We start from the raw sequence: 20,624 nt of genomic DNA on the forward strand, positions 1-20,624 counted from the left end.
ATTTTCTCATATCGTTATCAAATGATTAAAGTTCTCTGAAACGTAAGAAACAGGTGTAAAATGGGACGCTTTTAATTAAGTCTTTTATTCATTCATCCTGAAACTGACCATTGCTGCAGGGTCAGTCCTGATCCAACAGCCTAGAGATCACCATTCCAAAGCAATTCATACTTCCCTGCTTAACAAGCAAAGGCTAAAGGTTAATATTATTACAATATAAAAAGAAATCAATGGCAATATAACATTAGAATACCTCAAGACGCCCTCATTAACCCTTGTCTTACAAGCTGGTAGTCTTTCTTGGGAGCTAGTCCTGATTAGCTCTCACCCATGTTGTTGCTTACCTACACTGGGTCCCAGACCCACAATGCCATAGATTTAAAATTCTCATCCTTATTTTTAAATCCCTTTTGTGGTCTTAGTCTTACCTGTCTTCAACACTACAAATTCATTGTCTGTCCCTTCCTTTGACCATGGACTCTTATGCATCACCTCTCTCTTTGCTCCATTAATGGCAGCATGCTACTGACCTTGAAGAAAGCTGCCCAAAAAGATCTAGTGATCTCTGTGGCATGGTTTTCCTCTTTCCTGACAACGGTTTAAATCTGGAACTAAGTCAAGGGGAAGTCTTGGCACGTAGCAGCAATGGTGTCAGCAAGCAACTAATCAAATTGAAGTATTCTTGCATACAACAAACCAAGCAGTTAAAAGTACCTAATATCCTTAACATTTAATTTGAATTTTCAAATAGAGAAATAAATTAAATTATTACGATTGGGCTAAGTAGGAGCTAAAATAAAGATGAACAAACTTAATAAAAGAATTCCACTTTTTTTACCATGGAGAAATTTGGCATTCCACAAACATAAAATTAGTTACTCATGACCAGTGGGAAGATTTAACGTTAATTAGGAAGTTAGCACATCATTTAAAAACCCAGTTAAAAACCTCATTCAATAAGGTGTAACTTTTTCAAGGGTTTTTACAGTGAGACTAACTGTTTAAGAATGAAGTTTCTCAACAATTCACTTGATTTCTCATTGATTGATTGCCATCTGGGGGTACCTTAACGACATACCCTCTAGGGAAGCATAGGATCACTGACAGCAACTTCTGGATTTTTTTGTAATTCTGCACATGTCAGGTCTCCAAAGTTGCTGTCAGTTTCAGTGGAGTAATAACAGCGAATGCTGACAGTTTTCCTGTCATGACCACTGCAAAATCCAGGCTACTGGTACCTTACCTATGCTGAAGTAAATATTTCTGTACAGTAGCGCATGGCATTTATGTACAGTAATTTTCAGTAAAACAATCTTTTTTTTTGCTTTTATACATATTACCATAACATAAAATCTAGATATTAATCAAATATTTTATGTCAATTAGGCTATGACTAATCTTTGAATTATCAGTTATTTTAAATGGGTTTAATAGAACTTTGTCTACCCCAAATCATTTTCTCTAAGGTTTAATCCGAGCTTTTCAGTACTTTCCTGCCCTAGGTTTAATTACATTTTTCTCAGCACCAATCGTAAAAAAGTAAATTTGACCTTCAATCACATAAATCCACAGGCATTTATGTACAACTTTAGTACATTGTAGCCTATTTGAGTGATCTTAAAGTTTACAGTCTTTCGTTAAAAATATTGGGTGGAATATTCCATGCCCGCAGGCGTGACAGGTAGCGTGAGCGGATAATATGGCGCGGTCGGTTTCACGACGGCAGGAAGGCAGGTTGTGATTGTCTGCTCAGCCCACTGACAGCGGGCCTAGTTTCCCACCATCGGTCATCAGGAACCTCATTGTAATATATCAGCATATCATTACCAGGCCATCCTGCCAGGCTCTTGCACCCCCACGGGATCGTTTGCCCTCGTTGGTGGAAAAGCATGCAGAGGTGTTTCACAGCAGCACAAAGGTGACGTGCACTTGGCGGCATGCACTATGGGTGAACTGGAGGTGAGTGCACAGCAACTTTCTGCAGAGCTCGCCATGGTCACCTGTTGCTTTATAGGCTTCAGGGGTGTGGTGGCGGGGGTAGGGGGGGTCCCCTGCTCGGAGGTGACTTTTGAGGGGGAGCGGGTGGCAAGTGTCGCCCTACCTCAGAGGCAACTTGTGAGGGGGGGTGCTAAGTGCAGCCCTGCTGTTGAATATAATGCACAAGCATTCAGGGTTGGGGGTAAGGTGGGGCGAGGGATGTGGCCACGCATTTGGGAAACCTGCAGAAAGTGACTGTTCCTCTGGAACTGAAACAGTCCAGGCGCAGCCACATTGATATGATTGGGTTCGGGCACCTAGTTTATCTGCCAACTCAAGCAACGCAGAGGCTTCAAATTGCCACCAAGTTCTCCAGAGCTCCCCCCAACCCAGTACAGACAGCAAATTCATGAGCACTGTAGTGGACTGCAGAGCAGTTGGACTGCACACTTTGTACAATCTCCTCGCTAAATCTGGCCATGTAGGAGTCACTGCTAGAGGCGTTCATAGCCCTTTGCAAACTCAGCATCCTGGTTTGGACCAGTCTCCCTCATGATTCAAGCTAACAGGGCAGCCATGCAGCGCACTAATGTCTGGCCATCCAAGTGGTGGCCAGCACTCTCCAAGAGGCGTTAAGGGGCTGTCACACTTAACTAGGACAGGTTCTTAGTGCACCCATGCTAACCACGTGTCTCTCTCTTTCATCCTGCAAAGGAGTACATCAGGTTCATGGAGCCTGGTGAACTAGCTGTATGCCTGATGGCCTACAGAGCGCAAAGAAGACGGAGGAGAGAGCAACTGAGGCTCCTGGTTGCGCAGAAGTAGGAGCAGCAACCTCAGGAAGAAGGGGTGGCTGGGGCTCCTGCACCTGCCACCCAGGGTCTATAGATGCCGCCTTTCATTCCTGCAAAAGACCAAGAACCAGTGTTGCCAAAGACTGTGAATGTCTAGGGAACTGGTCACTCACATCTGCCAGTTACTGCAGATTTGGTGCCACGAGGACATCCACTGCCAGTGGCTGTGAAAGTGACTGTGGTACTTATTTTCTATGCCAGTGGCTCCTTTCAGGGCTCCACACTTCACCTCTTTGGGATCTCTCAAGCCTCCAGCCACAGATGCATCCATGAGGTTATGGATGCTATCTTGACGAGAGCACGCAACTTTGTGCATGGCACTCAGATCTCTGTCACAACAAACGGTGGACTGCATCAACCGCAAGGGCTTCCATTTGCTGAATGTACAGCTGGTGTGCGACCACCAGAACCGCATCCTGCAGCGGTGTGCACGGTTTCCAGGGAGTTTGCACGACGCCTACATCCTCAGTTGGTCACAGATCCCTGAAGTCTTCCAGGGTCCACAGAAGCTGCAGGGATGGCTCCCGGGGGCAAGGGCTACCCGCAGAGGCCGTGGCTGATGACACCCATGCGGCAGCCTCAGACTGCAGCAGAGCGATGGCATAATGGGACTCATGCTGCAACTCGCACCTTGGTGGAGCAGACCATCAGGATGCTGAAGATGAGGTTCCAGTGCCTGGACCGGTCTGGTGGAGCCCTACAATACAGTCCGCAGAGGGTATCATGATTCGTTGTCATCTGCTGCACCCTTTACAACCTGGCGCTCCCAGCAAGGAGACAAGCTGGCTGAGGAGGCGATGGAAGAGCTGCATGTCTCTTCTGAGGAGGACGACACCAACAGGGAGGAGGCTGAGGAGGGCCTGAGAGGCGACAATGACAGGGATGAGGCCCTCGCACTGGCTAGACGAGGCAGGCACATGGGGGAGGCCCTCATAGCTGCTAGATTTGTGGAGGATGATGACGACATGCAGTGAGGTGAGCCCATAGTTCCTCACATCACATTTATGAACGTTTGACTCCAGTCTGGCTAATGGCAGTGCAAATACCCTCTGTGAGACTGCTGTCATGGAGCGGTAGTGGAGGCCCTAATAGCCACTCGATTGCAGGAGGATGATGACGACATAGATCTTCACACAGCCTCTGAGAATGCCTGACTCCTGTCTGGCCGAGGGTAGCTTGCTTGCGTTCCATGATCAGGATCATATGATAGAGACGCAACAATGAAACTTTAGAAGCATCTGATTCTTTGTCCGCCTTCAGCACCTGAGTGCTTCAGGAGCCTGAGCACAGCATCAGTGGTCACAGATGCTAACGAGATGGGGGCCAGCCCCTCCTTAAAGGTGCTGAGAGCACACAGAGAGAATGAGAGAACTCTGTGGTGTCTGTCCGCTACCTTCTAGCAGCAATGATGAGCACTGCCGAGGTGCAGGCATCAGTAATGTCTCCAGTGAGTGTGAGGCCAGACCATCACTTTGGTCTCAAGGCTGCACAAAGCACAGGGAAGGGGTCCTGGACTGAGACACCTGCCTTTATCTTGTGCAGAAAGGTTTCACATCTGAGTGATAAGGACATGGCTCATCAGAACAAGGAGCCATAGGCAGGGAGACATCCTTGGGAGTTTATTGACAATAGTGAACATTATGTACAAGTGATTAACACCCGTGAGAGGTGTCAGCTGTGGCTCAGTTCATAGCACCCTCGCCTTTGAATCAGAAGGTTGTGGGTTCATGTCCCACTCCCGGAAACCAAGAACTGTGAATGTACTCGAAAGAGTTACATGCGATCTGTCGATAACTCGAAAAGAGTTGATTAACACCCGTGCCCAGGCTGTACTTCCTGATTGGTCTCAGCTGCAGCTCATTACTGCCTGAGTTGTGTGCTGTTGCTGTGGTTGTGCTTGGTGCTGGCTGTGACTGTGGCTGTTGCTGCTGATGTGGGATTTCCAGTAGCTTTCTTGCTGCTGCCTTATTCCTGTGGCTATCCCTGCTAGGACCTGGAGCCTGCAAGGCCTGAGGCAAGAAGAATTGGAGGAGAAAGAGAGGAAGTGCTGCAAGACAGGGAAGCTGGGAGGCAAGGACAGTTTTCATTACATCTGTGGTGGGTGTCTGGACTTTTGCTTGGTGGGGGCTGTGAAGACCATGTTGCTCTGTAGGGGGAGGAAGAAGACTGCTGAAGGGACTCTGGGTCAAGGGGTGTGTTCGCATGTTCATTTAACATCTTGGGGCCCCCCTTTCTCACCCTGCCCATGTCCAAGTCCAGGTAGCAGGTGCTGCCTGGTGAACAGGGATGGACCTGACTTCCATGTACAAAGCAGTACCAGCTGCTTGGTGAAGACATCGTCTTCCCCCTATGGGAAGAACAGCTAGGCCCCCACCACCCTGCTCCACTCCACCCTACTCTCGTTACCCTTTCCCCTTCTGTGCCTCCCTGTCATTTCCCCTCTCTCCTCCCCTTCCATCTCTATACACCATCAGGAGGGAGAGGGTAATCCTTCTTTTCCCCCTCTCTCTCCCTTTCTAAACACTGTTGCTACCACTGACAGAGCCCTCCACCAATTCCCCCCACATCCCTTTAAGGGAGCTCCAGGAATTTTTAGCGCGTAATTGCAGTCACCGAGACAGGGTCCAGCTGGCCCTGGACCGGTGGCATCCTTTTCCTTTTGGGTTTTGGTCCGCACGCGAGGCCCTCAAGACCCCTGGGCTGGACCGGAACGCTAAGAGCAGGGGCCACACATTTCTCGCTGGGCTCCTGAAGGAGGGGAAGGATTAAAATAGTCCTCTCCTTCTTACACTTTGCATTACTTCTGACAATAAAGACTACCATAGCAAGCATCAACATCAACAGCAGCAGGGACGCACAGCGCAGGTTCCCGATCTTCTCGGTCCTCAGGGACGGGAACTATGCAGTTTGCTTCCTGCAGAAAACGCATACCGTTCCGGGAGACAAAGCTACGAGGCTCCTGAAGTGGTGAGGATATGTCTACATGAGTCATCTAGCCTCCAATTCTGGCAGGGTGGCTATCTTGTTGGCCACACGCTTTCAGCCAGAGATCTTGGGGGTCAAGAAGATGGTGCCAGGCCAGTTGCTGCACTTTACTGTCCACCTACGGGGTGCGCTGCTTCACTTTGTGAATGTGTACGCTCCCCTGGGCGCACAGCAGCAAGTGAGCTTCTTTGAGCAAGTGTCCACTCATCTCGGCTATATCGACGTGGGCGAGTGCATCGTCCTCGGTGGGGGGGATTTCAACTGTACCCACGGGGCCAGGCCTTCACAGTGCCCAGCACTGCTCGCTAGGTATGAGTAATTTGAGGGACCTGGTCGGGTCCTTCGACTTGATGGACGTCTGGCGACATCTCCATCTTGACTCCAGTGTTTTCACTTTTGTGTCACCCTGGAGTCAGAGCATCCAGACTCAACCACCTTAACGTTTCTAAGGCATTTGTGCCCTGCGTTCCGTCGGCTTCTGTGCAGCAGGTGCCATGCACGGACCACCGTCTGGTGAGGGCAGAACTCGTTCTGTTCTGCGCTCGGACAGGCTCCACATACTGGCACTTCAACAGCTTGCTACTGAAGGACGAGGGGTTCCTGGACTCGTTCCGTCATTTCTGGGCTGGCTGGAGAAGGAAGTGGGGAGAATTCCTCTCCTTGAAGCTATAGTGGGACGTAGGCAAGGCTCACGTCCGCATCTTCTGTCAGAAGTACGTGAGGGGGTCGACAAGGAGGCGAAAATTCAGGGTCAAGGAGTTGGAGAAGGAGGTACTCAACCTGGAGGCATGTTTCCATCCGCCCGATAAGGACCCGGCCCTGAGGCTAGCGTATGAAGAGAAGAAGGGCGCGCTGCGTGACCTGCAATTTGTCATGTCATGCCGTGCGTTCGTGAGGTCGCGGATCAAGTTCCTTCGAGTCCTAGACTGCGGCTCCCCCTTCTACTTGCTGGAAAAACGGCATGGGGTCTGTCAGCAGCTCCTTATGCTGCTGGCCGATGACGGATCCCTTGTCTTGGATCTGGGGGGGCATCAGGGCCATCGCCCGAGACTATTATACTGCTCTGTTCTCTCCGGATCCGTCCAGCGAGGATGCTCGCAGAGTTTTGTGGGAGGACCTGCCGCAGGTCGGCCCGCAGGGCGCCGGAAAGCTTAACTCCCCTATAAGTCTGGGGGAGCTGACTGGTGCCCTCGACAGCCTATCCGCAGGCAAGTCCCTGGGGCTAGAAGGGCTGACCATGGAGTAATCAGGCTGTTCTGGGATGTCCTGGGGAACGACTACACAGGGGTCCTGGGGGAGAGTATCGTGACTGGGGTGATGATCCTCTCATGGCGCAAGGCTGTGATTGCCCTGCTGCCTAAGAAGGAGGATCTCCACCACCTTAAGAACTGGCGCCCGGCCTCCCTCCTCAGCACCCTGCTGGACCACATGCTCCACCCCGACCGGTCCTACATGGTCCTGGCCGCACCGTCTTCAATAATATCCATCTGGTCCGGGACATCATCCACTTCTTCCAGAAGACGGGTCTGTCGAGTGCCTTCCTGCCTCTTGACCAGGAGATGGCGTTCGACAGGGTGGATCACGAATATTTATTCAGGGCTCTGCGAGCATTCGGGTTCTGGATGCATTCTGTTGCCCAGATCTGACTTCTGTATGCCGCAGAGTGTCTAGTTAAGGTTAATGGGTCCCTGACAGCGCCCCTTCGCTTTGGGAGAGGAGTGCGTCAGAGCTGCCCCCTGTCTGGCCAATTGTATTCTATCTGCGTGGAGCCTTTCTGGGCCTTTTGCGGAGGAGGTTGTCGGGATTGGTTCTGCGCAGGCCGGGCATCAGAGTGGTCCTCTCAGCTTATGCCGATGACGTGCTCCTCATATTCACCGACCCGGCTGACCTGCAAGTGCCGGGAGATCTATTCTGCTGCTTCCCCAGTGTGGGGGGCCATCTACGGAGGTGTCATCCACTTTCCATTGGGGACCTGGGGTGGAGGGTGTTGCGTGCAGCAGTCTCATACAATTGTAGGTTGTGTCAGTTCACGGACTCCCAAGACACCTGCGTCTTTTGCGGTCTTGTGGAGTCCGTGGACCCTGTGTGTATATATAGGGTGTTGTAGGCTGCACTTCCTTTTCAGTTATTTAAAAAGATCTTCTACTGTTGTTTTGTTTGCACTTCAGTCCCATGCTTCTGATCTACGGACACCCAATGCGGAGGGAGGCCGGGAGGGAGGAGGACCTTCTACTGAACCTGCTCCTGGGCCTGGCCAATTTGGCCATTAACAGGTCCAGGCAGCGGGCAATCAAGGGGATCATCCGACCCAACTGCCTGCCCCTCTTCCGCGACTATGTTCGCGGCCAGGTGTCCCTGGAGAGGGAGCACGCGGTGTCTGCCAGCACTTCGAGGCCTTCCATGCTCAGTGGGCACCGTGGGGGCTGGGGTGTTTTATTGACACTATTAATCACATTTTGGTTTAATGTTTGTAAGTTTCCTTTAAATTTTGTCTTTGTTTTTGCAGTTTCCCTTAAATGGGCTGCCTTTTACTTTGTCCCTAATTTTGTTAATTTAGTTTACTTGGTTGACTCAAAAAGAGTTAATTCTCCTTAACTGTTCTAACCCTGCCACTATGGACATCCACAACGGAGGTGGTGGCAGCCTGCTGACTGTGATGCCCTGTCTATGATGACTTTGGAAGGCGTCCTCTTTCAGGGTCCTGCTGTGTGGCAGTGGCACCTCCTCGGCCTGTGAAGCTAGAGCTGTTGAGATCACATGAAGAGTGGAGTCTGATGGGCCGGATATTCTCAGAATCACATGGATAGATGGGAGTGTGCACCTGTGGATCCTCCTCCCTATGGGTGACCGTGGGCCCCAGGCTGACTCTTTGAGGAGCAGGGGTGGTTGGAGTGAGATCAAGCTGCCCAGCACCCCTCTCACATACATACTGTTGGAGGCCAACTATGGCATCAGCGATGGAGTTGAGCCCGCGCAGTAGCGAAGTCCTGGATCAAAGTCTCCATGGCGGCCACCATCTTGCCAGTGTTGACCTCTGTCCGTTGAAATGCCGGTGCTATCACCTCAGACTGAAGGCAGATGGACTCCTCCATCATGCCTTGCAATCTGAGGAGCGCAGCGGACCTCCCTTCCTAATTGTCCCAAGCTTGCCTTTGCAGCTTCAGCAACTCTTGACAGCTCGTCTCATCTGACTCAGATTCAGCAAATTTCTGGCCTCCAGCAGTCCTTCGACTGCCAGACACCTGGGAAGTCCCTGCTGCCACCTGCAGTGGATCAGACAATGCGATGTGCTCACCAGACTGTGATCCCAGGGCTACTCTAAAGCTAGGTCCCACCGGGGTGTGTGTCTCTGCACTGGTGGAGGGTGTGGGTGAGCGCTGTGACAGGACTTCAGGGAGGGTTCTAGAATCTAGATTCCTCTAGATTCAGGGCTTGGTTGGAGGCCATGGACTCTGTCAGCTGTTTGGCAGATGTGCCTTTGAAAGCAAGGAGAGATAATTAGTGCATGGCAGTGGCCTGTGTAAGAGATCCAGATCCTCACCTGCCAGCTGGATGGCTCTGTTTTCAAAGCCCGTGAAGACCTAAATTTCAGGCATTCCGCCACCGGTCTGTGACCTCTCTCTCTTGTGTGCCAGTTTGTCCTGCATGGATAGAGATGGAGAAGGTATAAGCAGGACGCTTGCCAGGCCAGATGATAAATGTGCCTGGCCTGTGCGGTTGGTGAGTGGTCCCATGGATGGGGTGAGGACAATGACGGTGAGTGTGAGAGTGAATCATGATGCCCCTTGAACTGGCAGTAAGTGAGGGCCCTGTGGATGTGTGCTGGGTTTGTGAGTGTGTGCGTTGAGAGTGATGAAAAGAATGACTTACCCTGGCAGAACGGAGATCATTCATCCTCTAGCGGCATTGGATGGCTGTCCTCTTCTGAAGGGCATTGGCGCTGACCACCACTGCCATCACCTCCCAAGCCAGATTGGTCAGGTTGCTCCCCATCCTGCGGCCAGAGCAGGCATAAAGGATATCCCAACTTTCCTCCACAGCATCCAGCAGTCGCTCAAGGGATCTGTCATTAAACCGAGGAGCTGCAGTCTTCTTGCCTTTGAGGGCCATGTCTCCCGGGCAGCAGTGGTGAGCTGGATGCAATGAGCGCTGTGCTTGCGGCTGGCTTTTAAACATGGCGCCTAGCATGATGCAATGGCAGGGTGATGGCGATCGGGCTCATGAGGAGCCCACCCACCATGGAAAAGGCGTGTTTCCCAGATGCATAGATAATGAGACAGGCTCGGGATGATACGGCGTGAAAACCCGCCATTGCCGTCGGCAGGCAGCACGCCATTTTACCCGCTCGCTACCACATTTAGTGCAAATTTGGGTCAATTTCACCCATTCTGTCCTCTTTTAGATAGCATAACGCTAGTTTGGGCATTTTGCAGTTTGACAATACTGTTTATTGGGCTTTTCTTAATATGGAGTAGTTGCATCATCAATATGCAGAATTCACTGATACAATTACTTTTGCATATTGAGATGTAATCGTTTCTAATGTAATTGGAGCTCTAATCCATATTTTGTCTTCAAGGCACAATGTGAATTAGCAGTTTTGCTGTGGCTCAAATCCGCTAAGCTGGTTGTTTACTTTTATCCAAAATATATTTTTTTTTAAAAATAAAAAGAATGCACATGATAGATAAACTGGTATAAAAATTAAGAAATGATTTAAAATAACAACATTGATCATCCCCAGATGGTTAAGTGGTCTTCTATTTAGTGCTTACTCCTATGAAATGTGGTTTGTACCAGAGTCACACCAACGCTTTTACTGTAGTATTTCAATTAAACATAAATTCTACTCAATGTAGAAATTAAAAGCTACTGTATTGCAGAGAATCTTTGGAACGTTCTTGAGTGTAACAAATAAAATGGGGACACAATATATTGCTAAACTATCATTAAACACATTTTCTCTTGACGGCAGTGGTCATGCTGCAGTTGACCTCAACAAGAAGGGAAAGAAATCTTGATCGCTATCTATTGACCTCAGCTAGAAAGTAAATAAATGCCTGGCAAAGGCAGGGTCAGGGTTGGGTGGTCTGCCATTTCCTTACAATCCTCTTGGCTCTTTTTATTTGAACAAAAACAGAGTACGCTGGAACTACTCAGCAGGTCTGGCAGCATCTGTGGAGTGAGATGCAGAGTTAACATTTCAGATCAATGACCTTTGATTAGAACTGGAAAATGACAGACAAACAACAACTTATATTTATATACATCTTTAATGTAATAAAACATCCCAAGGTGCTTCACTGGAGCATTATGAAAACAATGATACCAAGCTGCCACATTCCATTGTTTCATTTTTAGGTTTCCATTGATAAATGTCGGTCCTAGCAAGCATTGTTCTGATTTTTTTTGAATGATTTGCAGTCTTGTAACTGGTTTTCCCAGGAAACCTCCTGTTAACTCAGGAGTTTACATGTAATTGCTAATAAAATAAATGGTCTTCCCACGTCAAAAAAAAAGCAGATATTAGGTCACATGACCGAAAGCTTGGTTAAAGTATGTTTTAAAGAGCATCTTAAAGCAGGAAAGTGAGGTAGAGAGGCAGAATATAACAGGTTTAGAGCAAATGGAGGGGGGTGTTGGATGGGATAAAGAACGCATAATGGGCGGCATTTTCCCAGAATTGCACTAAATGCGGTAGCGGGTGGGTAAAATGGAGTCCTATCCACCGACGAAAATGGCGAATTTCACGCCGTATCTTCCCGAGCCCGCCTCATTAATTATTCACTCCCGCAAAACACGCCGTTTCCATGGTGGGCAGGCTACCATTCGCCTGCTCACCACCATCCCGCTGTTGCATCATGCCAGCCGCTATATTTAAAAGGCAGCTGCCAGCAAGGCGCTCATCACTACCAGCTCACCACCGCTGCCCGGAAGACATGGTCAGCAAAGGAAAAAAGACTGCGGCCCTCGGCTTCAACGACGGGCCCCTTGAGCAACTTGAGAAGTGCCTTGGAGGCCCGAAGGGATGTGCTCTACCCCCGCTTTGGCCACAGGATGGGCAGCAAAGTCACCAACCCGGTTGGTGGCAGCGGTGGTCAGCGCAAATGTCCTGCAGAGGAGGACAGCCACCCAGTGCCGCAAAAAGATGAATGATCTCCTCTGTTCCGCTAGAGTAAGTCATTCTATCACTTTCATCACTCCGAACTCTCACTCTCAAACACAGCTCGGTGGGACGTAGCTTTAGACTAGCCTCGAGATCACAATCTGGTGAGCACATCACACTTTCTGATGCACAGCAGGCGGAGGCAGGGACTTCCCAGGTGCCCGTCATTCAGAGGACTACTGGAGGCCAGAACGTTGCTGTGTCTGAGTCAGATGACATGCCTCTGGACTCAGTCATGTCACAGTTGCTGGAGCTGCTAAGGCAAGCTCGGGAACATTAGGAAGGGATGTCCGCTGCACTTCTCAGATTGCAAGGCAGGATAGAGGACTCTGTCCATCTTTAGGCTGAGGTGATATCGCCTGCAATGCAACGCACCGAGGTGAACACTGGTAGGATGGCAGCTGCCATGGAGACCTTGGTCCAGGACATCACTCCTTCACTGCAGCGCGGGCTTAACTCCATCTCTGATGCCATAGTTGGCCTCCACCAGTGTGTACGCAAGAGGAGTGCTGGGCAGCTCGAACTTCAGCTACCCTTTCCATTCACAGAGTCAGCCAGAGGCCCTTGGGCACCCGTAGGGAGGAGGATCAGCAGCTGCACATTCCAGGGCCATCCACCCACGTGACCCTGGGAGTGTCCGGCCCATCTGAACCCCCTCTTCCTGTGACCTCAGCAGCTGCAGCTTCACAAGCCGAGGAGCGTGCCACTGCCACACAGCAGGACCCCAAAAGCAAGCTGGGGCCCTCCAAAGGATGCCCGCCAAAGTCATCACAGACAGGACATCACAGTCAGCACGCTTCCTCCACCTCTGCTGTGGATGCCCGGGGAGCACCAAGACGCAGTGGCAGGGTTAGGAAAGTTAGGTAAAGTAGTTGCACGGTATGGCCACGGGTGTTGATCACTTGTACATACGGTTCACTATTGTAATAAACTCTTAATGCCTCCCTGCCTGTAGCTCCTTGTTCTGATGCGCAGTGTTCTTGTCACTCAGATGTTAAACCTTTCTGCACAAGATAAAAGGCAGGTGTCTCAGTCCAGGGCCTCTTCCCTGTACCCTGTGCAGCCGTCAGACCACAGTGGTCCAACTTCACACTCTCTGGAAACATTACTGATGCCTGCACCTCGGCGGTGCTGCTCTTTGCTGCCAGAATATAGTGGGCAGGTGCCACAGAGTTCTCTCATTCTCTCTGTGTGCTCTCAGCACCTTTTAAGGTAGGACTGGCCCCCATCACACCAGCATTTGCACCCAGTGATGCTGTGCACCAACTCCTGAAGGGCTGAGATGCTGAAGGCGGACACAGCATCAGATGTATCTAATGTTTCATTGCTGCGTCTCAGAGATGGCCCTGATCATGGAGCGCAAGCGAACTGCCTTCGGCCAGACAGGAGTCATACATTATCAAACGCTATGTTAAGATATATGGAGTGTCCTCACTGCATGTTGTTGTCATCCTCCTGCGATCGAGCCACTATTAGGGCCTCCACTGCATCTCCATGACAGGAGCATTCTCACAGAGGGTGTTGGCACTGCCATAAACCAGACTGGATTCAAACTTCACAACTGCAATGCGAGGATATATAGGGACGCCTCACTGTATGTCGTTGTCATCCTCCACAAATCTGGTAGCTATGAGGACCTCCTGAGTGCGCCTGCCTCATCAAGCCAGTGCGAGAGCCTCATCCCTGTCATCGCCACCACCAAGGTCCCCCTCACCCTCATCCCCGTCGGCGTCATCGTCACCGGAGGAGATGTGCAGCTCCTCCATCTCCTCCTCAGCCAGCTCCTCTCCCCGTTGCAGCGCCAGGTTATAAATGGCGCAGCAGATGACAACAATGCGTGACACCCTCAGCGGACTATATTGCAGGGCTCCACCAGACCAGTCCAGACACTGGAATCGCATCTTCAGCATCCGGATGGTCTACTCACCAAGTTGCAAGCTGCTGCATAAGCCTCATTATAGCGTCGCTCTGCTGCGGTCTGAGGCCGCCGCACGGGTATCATCAGCCACGGCCGCTGCAGGTAGCCCTTGTCCCCAAAGAGCCAACCCTACAGCCTCTGTGGACCCTGGAAGACTGCAGGGATCTGCAAGCGACTCAGTATGTAGGCGTCGTGCACACTCCCTGGAAGCCATGCGCACACCAGCAGGATGCGTTTCTGGTGGTTGCATACCAGCTGCATGTTCAGTGAGTGGAAGCATTTGCGGTTGATGAAGTCCACCGAGTGTAGCAACGGAGACCTGAGCGCTTGAAGACATAGAAACTGGGAGAATGGAATGCAATCTTTCCAGGAAGCTGGGTGTGAGGAAGTGTAGTCAAGATAGCTGTGGGAGTCGGTGGGTATAAAGTAAATAATAGTTTCAAAAGCACAACCTTCCATACTAGTGCTTCTGATATGTCTTTCTTTATCCTCAACTGAGGATTCCACTTCATAGTGGCTGACAGGGCACTCAACCATGTCCATTAACTTTTGCGCATTTCTGCTCTCACTCCTTCCCCTCCCTCCTAGAACCAGATTGGGGTTCCACTTGTCCTCACCTTCCTTCCCACCAACCTCCACATTCAACAGTTTATCCTCGCCATTTCTGAGACTTCCAGCGTGGTGCCAGTACCAAACACATATTCCCCTTCCTCCCTTTTCAGCATCATGAAGGTACGTTCCATCCAAGATATCCTGGTCCACTCCTCAGTCACTCCCAACACTCTCTCCCCTTCCCGTGACATCTTTCTATGCAAGGGTAGGAGATACAACGCCTGCATTTTTACCGCCTTCCTTCTCACCATCTTCCTTCTCACCATCCAAAGTCCCAATCACTCCTCCTAGGTCAAACTGATTTACTTGTACCCCTTTCGATTTAGTGTGCTGTATTTGCTGCTTATTATGTGACCTCCACAATGTCCAAATGCAGGTTGGGTGAAGTCTTTGTGGAATAGATCTGTTCAGTCCACAAGCTTGACCCGAAACTTCTAACCACCTGCTGTTTTAATTCTCCACCTTGCTCCCACACTGACCTTTCCATCTCCAGTCCCTTACAATGTTCCAGTGAAACTCAACGCAAGCTTGAGGAGCAGCACCTCATCTTTCAACTAGGTAGTTTAAAGTCTTCCAGACTCAACAATGAGCTCAGCAATTTTATATTGTAACCTCTATCCACATTTTGTTTATTTTCTCTTCGCAGATTTTGTTTATTTCTCTTTCTTTCTATTTTTTTTTCCTTTCAGATGGCAACTGTTCATGATTCTGCCATTCACACCTCCTCTCGACATTTTTTTTGTTTCTTGACCTGGTTCCATTTCATCTTGTACCATCAATTCCTTTGTCATTTAATCTCCTGCCTTCCACCCTTTCACAGACCTCCCTTTTGTTCTTTTTGTCATCTTTCTCACTTTCCCTTGTTTAAAACATTAATCTCCCCACTTATGATGAAATGTTGTTGACCTGAAACATTGACCCGGATTTTTGTAGTTAGGTCGAGTAGTGAGGCCTTCAAAAATGACAGGTGGGATACAATTCTAGGATTCCTGCCACCATTTCCATATCTGGCAATTTTGGCTGGTGCGCGATAAACAAGAGAAAAAAGAAATCAAAACCAGCCTGCACTCCTGCCCTTCCAGCTCCATTGCTTGGAAGGGCATTTCAGACACATGCACCAACCTCTCTCCACCTCAATGTTGATGGAGTTGGACCCATTCTGTTAATGTATGTGGTTCACAGCACCTCGGTGGAGTTGAGAACCATGGGGATCGCTCGTTCTGAGTTGGCAACCAAGAGAAAACAGCCGTTCTTACCTTATCATAAAGCTGTCTGTCAACTACAGCCATTCGTAGTTTCAATTTCAAAAAGCTTTTATCTAGTTCAGACCTCTTAAATTCTTATGTAAATAAACACACCAGCATTGAAAAACCACATCAAAGAATAACTTGTTACAAGTTGATTGAGATGATAGTCAAACAAAGCCTGCACTCCTCTCGGCAGCTGTCAAAATTTCCTGCTAAGATAAGTGGATTAGTCATTCCTGAAGCTCAGCCAAGCATTCATAATGAATTCATCTGGCAACTGTATCAACAGAAGCAGACACCTTTTTTTCCAGATGACCTCAGCATGAATGCTGGGCTGAGCTCCAAGAATGACTAATCCACTTAGGTCAGCGGACTATGTTGACACAGCTGCAGAGGGGAGAGCAAGCTTTGTTTGACATCTCTATTACTTTGTAATAAGTTATTATTTCTTTGATGTGTTTTTTTTCAAAGCCTGTGTGTTTACTTGCACAAGATTAAGAAGTCTGAAATCAATAAAAGCTTCTGACATTAAAACAATGAATGGCTGTGATTTATTGACAGCTTTTAAGAAGTTGTAAACCGAAAAATTTTTATCAAACTATCTTTTCAAAGTCTCTGCTTAAGCTGTCAGTTTCAGGAACGTTTCAAAGACTTTCCAAATGGCCCATTGGTTCTGTCCATAGTGGATACTGGGAGAGTGGGTGTGGAGGATGCATGGGGAGGCATTGAAGGGGCATATGGGTAATGGAAGGGACATTGGGATTTGAGGAGGCATGTGGGATATGGGAATTGTGGCCGGGTGGGGGCCTAGCAGTCACGATTACAACTGGGCCGATGCCCCAGTAAAAGGAGGCAGGCATCTAGCCTGCCAGCCTAGCCATCTGCCTGCCTCAGTTGTTGCCTCAGTCCTGCCTCCAGAGTCAGCAGCCCAGACTCATTCCCACCCCTGCAGCCCAGGAACAAAAAGATGGAAGCCAGGGATCATCTCAATGCAGGGTCAGGAACTTTCCCAACTGGCCCTTCCCATCTCTTCCACAAAAATCCAGCCCGTTAGCTCTATTTCTCTCTCCACTGATGCTGCCAGACCTGCTGAGTACTTTCAGTATTTTCTGTTTTTATTTCAGATTTCCAGCATCTACAATACTTTGCTTCTGCTTGTGTTTCAATAGTCTGCACACTGCACATCTGTACGCATGAGAATAGTTGAGGACTGGTTGTACAATGAAACGATATACATGAGTTATTAGCTTCAGGTTTGGAGAGAGCAGAAAGTATGTTGAGGATTAAAATGATTTGCTGAAAATTAACTTTCACAAATATTGACCCCACAAGAAAAATTTGATTTTATGGATTGTATAGTATTTTTTGTTTTTTTTAATGTAGTTAAATTACGATGGCTGAGGATATGCAAGCTTTTCTTTCAGATAATTAGATGAGATTAAATACTGAATTCTTTGGTCTATTTGTTTGTTTCTCTCTAGATGCCATTGGTTGCAACATGGATTCCAAAGAGGACAGCTTAAGTTCCCTGAATCCAGTACTAAGAATAAGCCAGCTGGATGCTTTTGAACTGGATGGAGCCTTAGAACAACTCATGTGGTCCCAGTTTACCCAGTGTTTTCAATGTTTCAAACCCGGCTTATTAACACACTTTGAGCCAGAACTGAAAGCCTTTCTACAACTTCTGTTGTGGAGATTTACAGTCTATTCCAAAAATGCAACAGTTGGCCAGACACTTCTGAATATCAAATATAAAAATGACTTATCTCAGGGACCAAAGTATCAGCCAATGAGTAAACATCAGAAGTTATGGTATGCGTTATGCACCATTGGGGCGAAATGGTTGCAAGAGAGAGCCCATGATTTATTCAGTCATCACTCTCCAGAGTCAAGTATTCACAAGATGAAATATTTCATCACTTTTATAGTTGGACTTTTGAAGGTGGCTGGACTACTGAATTTTCTTATCTTTCTTCAGAAGGGTAGGTTTGCCACATTTCCAGAACGACTCTTGGGAATCAGAGCAGTTTTCTCCAGACCTCAGGGTTTTCGTCAAGTTGGCTTTGAATACATGAATCGAGAACTGTTATGGCACGGCTTTGCTGAATTCCTAATATTTCTTCTGCCACTGATCAATGCAAGAAGACTGAAAACAGCTGTCTCATCGTGGTTCCTTCCAGTAGGTCATCACCATGATAATGATGGCACACTAGCTATCCACTGTAAAGAATGTGCCCTTTGTGGTGATTGGCCAACAATGCCTCACACAATTGGTTGTAAGCACGTTTTTTGTTATTACTGCATTAAAAGTAATTACCTATCTGATGCTTACTTCACTTGCCCAAAATGCAACAGTGAAGTCCAAAATTTAGTACCTTTGACACCTGAAGTTCACAAGTCAGTCTGATTCAAATATGCCTAACCCCTAATTTGGGATTTGAACACATAATCTGGATTGACATTTCGATGCAATATTTCAAGAACAGCTGAATTGTTGAAGATGCCATCTTTTGGATAAGAGAAAATGTGGCCACATTTACCTGGTTAGATGGATGTGAAAGATTACATGGTACTATCTGCAGAGCAGGTAGTGACTGCTCCTAGTATCTTAGCCAAAGTTGTTCCCTCGATCAAACCTATCATTATAAACAGATTAGGCTACTTGTTTAATTTGCCATTTGTGGAAACTTTCAGACATCCTGAGGACATCATAAATGCAATTATTTTCGAAATAAGATAAAACATGTACATTTTTGGCTGCAGAAATACAGAAACCTTTTCTAAATAATTCACTGCAGGAAATCATTTACCTATCATCTCTGTATTTTGCTATCTCTCAGTTAAGACCAAATTGTATTGTTCCTGTTCCTTTACTAGTGATTACAATGTGTGACCTTTTTGGGTTTTAGAAATCTAATCTACTCAATACATAAGTACATGAATGAAATTTAATATAATTTCCTTGCCAAATGACTATTGTGCTAATATGTTGTGCATTACTAAAGCATAGTCATTTGTTTTGATTAACTTGAGATCCCTTGTCCCAAGCATCTTAATTTCATCTGTAACACATAGAAATTCTTGAAAAATGTCCTCAATATACTCTGTATTTGCCTGCCGCTCCAATTTATTTGCTTTTAAAATTCACTGTTCATTATACTGAATCCTGTATCACAACTATATTTGAGTATTCAATTTGTTCTAACCTTAAACTTTGATGATGGAAAAATAACTGTTTCTGTAGTGAAGTGATGATAGAAAAGCAGTGAAAATGGCTGGAGGAGCTTTTGGTACTATTAGCCCACCTCCCTCATAAAATTTTACAACACAGTATACTTCTTGGTCCATTTTGCCTGCCCTGAGAGTGAACATGTTCCCATATTCTTTAAAAATTTTCTTTTTCAAATATTTATCCACTTCCCTTTCAAAGTTATTATGGATTCTGTATCTAACGTGATTTCTGGTAAAATAATCCATTTCCTAGCAACATTTAAAAAACATCATCTAGCCTTCCCTTTATTTTGGTGATTTTAGTCTCCTCACCAAAATTTCTAATAATCCTTGTAACTAAAGCCTCAACCTGGTGTATATATATCTTACTACATCTCCTGTACCGTCTCCCAAACCTCAACATTGTTTATAATTTAAGGCACCGAATCCTAAACATTTAGAGCGGTTGTGAAACCAATCATTTCTGTAGGTTTTGTATTCTATGCCCCTTTTAACCAAACTAAGATCTCAAATGACCCCTTTTATGTTTTTACAACTTTAAGAGTGGGATAAAGATTTTATTGAACTCCCGAATCTATCTGCTCTTTAGAGTTTGACCATTGTGTATATATTTTGTCTCTTTATTCTTCATCCCAAAATAGAACACTCTACTTTAAATTTAATCCAACATTTATTAACTCATCTACTAATCTATATGCTCCTGAAGTCACTTCAGGTACTCTTAAACAATGGTCATCATATTTGTGCCACCTGCAAATTTTGATGCTGTTCCCAAGTTCAAATCGCTTAAATATTTCAGCATAATTCGCAACATGTTTTCTATAAAAATCTTAATACAAAATTATTTGGTTACTAAATTGGTCCAGAAATTGCTAAGCTTTGCACTTATAGATGTCAAAATTACTTCCATAATGGTATAGTATGAACTTGGGCTTTAAGACATAATGAGTTGGGGTCACAGTGGTTGTGTGGAAGCAAGAATTAAGGCAGGCTAACTAATTTTATTGAGGTGGAAGAGTGTTTCACCAGATGCTTTTATTTTATCAATGATCATTGCCTGTTTTAAACTTTGGGGGCGGAGGGTTTTGGGGAAAAAAACAGCTAATTGATGATCTTTTAAAAATCTGGGGAAGGTGGAATATTCATTTTAGAAGTGCATTCATTGGCAGTTACTGTATCCATTTGCATTAATAAAATGGTGATTCACACAAATGTCTACTATATTAAGTTTAGTGTATTAGTTCATTACTTACGAGAGAAAATATGTAAACACTATGTATAAAGCTCTGCAGGAGAAATAGAATGGATTCTCAGACCATTTATATTTCCTGTAACCAGTAGTATGAATCAGTCCCTTCATTTATTATCACCCAAAAATACTATTGTGACTGTTCTTGCTTTGAGTTATATTTTTCCATGAAGTGTATCACCTAAAAATTCATTATATAAGGGCATATACAGCAGCTTTTCCTTCCAGTCACTGGCAGTAAGTGATTCATCAGTTTTCCTGAGAAAACCAATTTCATTGCAAATATGCAGTAATTTCCAATCTTACTGAATTGAGTTGGGGGAGGGGGAAGCTAACAAACAGTCCCAATATGAGGAATGTGAAAGAAGAAAAACGCTGTGCTCAG

General features: G+C 47.0%; 1 protein-coding gene across 2 annotated transcripts in view; it reads left to right on the plus strand.

The window, feature by feature from the left end:
* The window catches only part of pex2 (peroxisomal biogenesis factor 2), a 28,876-nt gene extending 8,665 nt beyond the window's left edge, over positions 1-20,211 (plus strand). For both annotated transcript variants that reach the window (XM_078540275.1, XM_078540276.1), the window contains exon 2: positions 17,241-20,211. In XM_078540275.1, coding sequence (XP_078396401.1) covers positions 17,258-18,166 — 909 coding nt within the window. In that variant the 5' untranslated portion in view covers positions 17,241-17,257 and the 3' untranslated portion in view covers positions 18,167-20,211. The remainder of the gene's footprint in view (positions 1-17,240) is intronic.
* The last annotated feature ends 413 nt before the right edge of the window (positions 20,212-20,624 follow it).

This window comes from Cetorhinus maximus, chromosome 4 (assembly GCF_964194155.1).
Source record: "Cetorhinus maximus chromosome 4, sCetMax3.hap1.1, whole genome shotgun sequence".
Classification (NCBI taxonomy): Eukaryota; Metazoa; Chordata; class Chondrichthyes; order Lamniformes; family Cetorhinidae; genus Cetorhinus; species Cetorhinus maximus.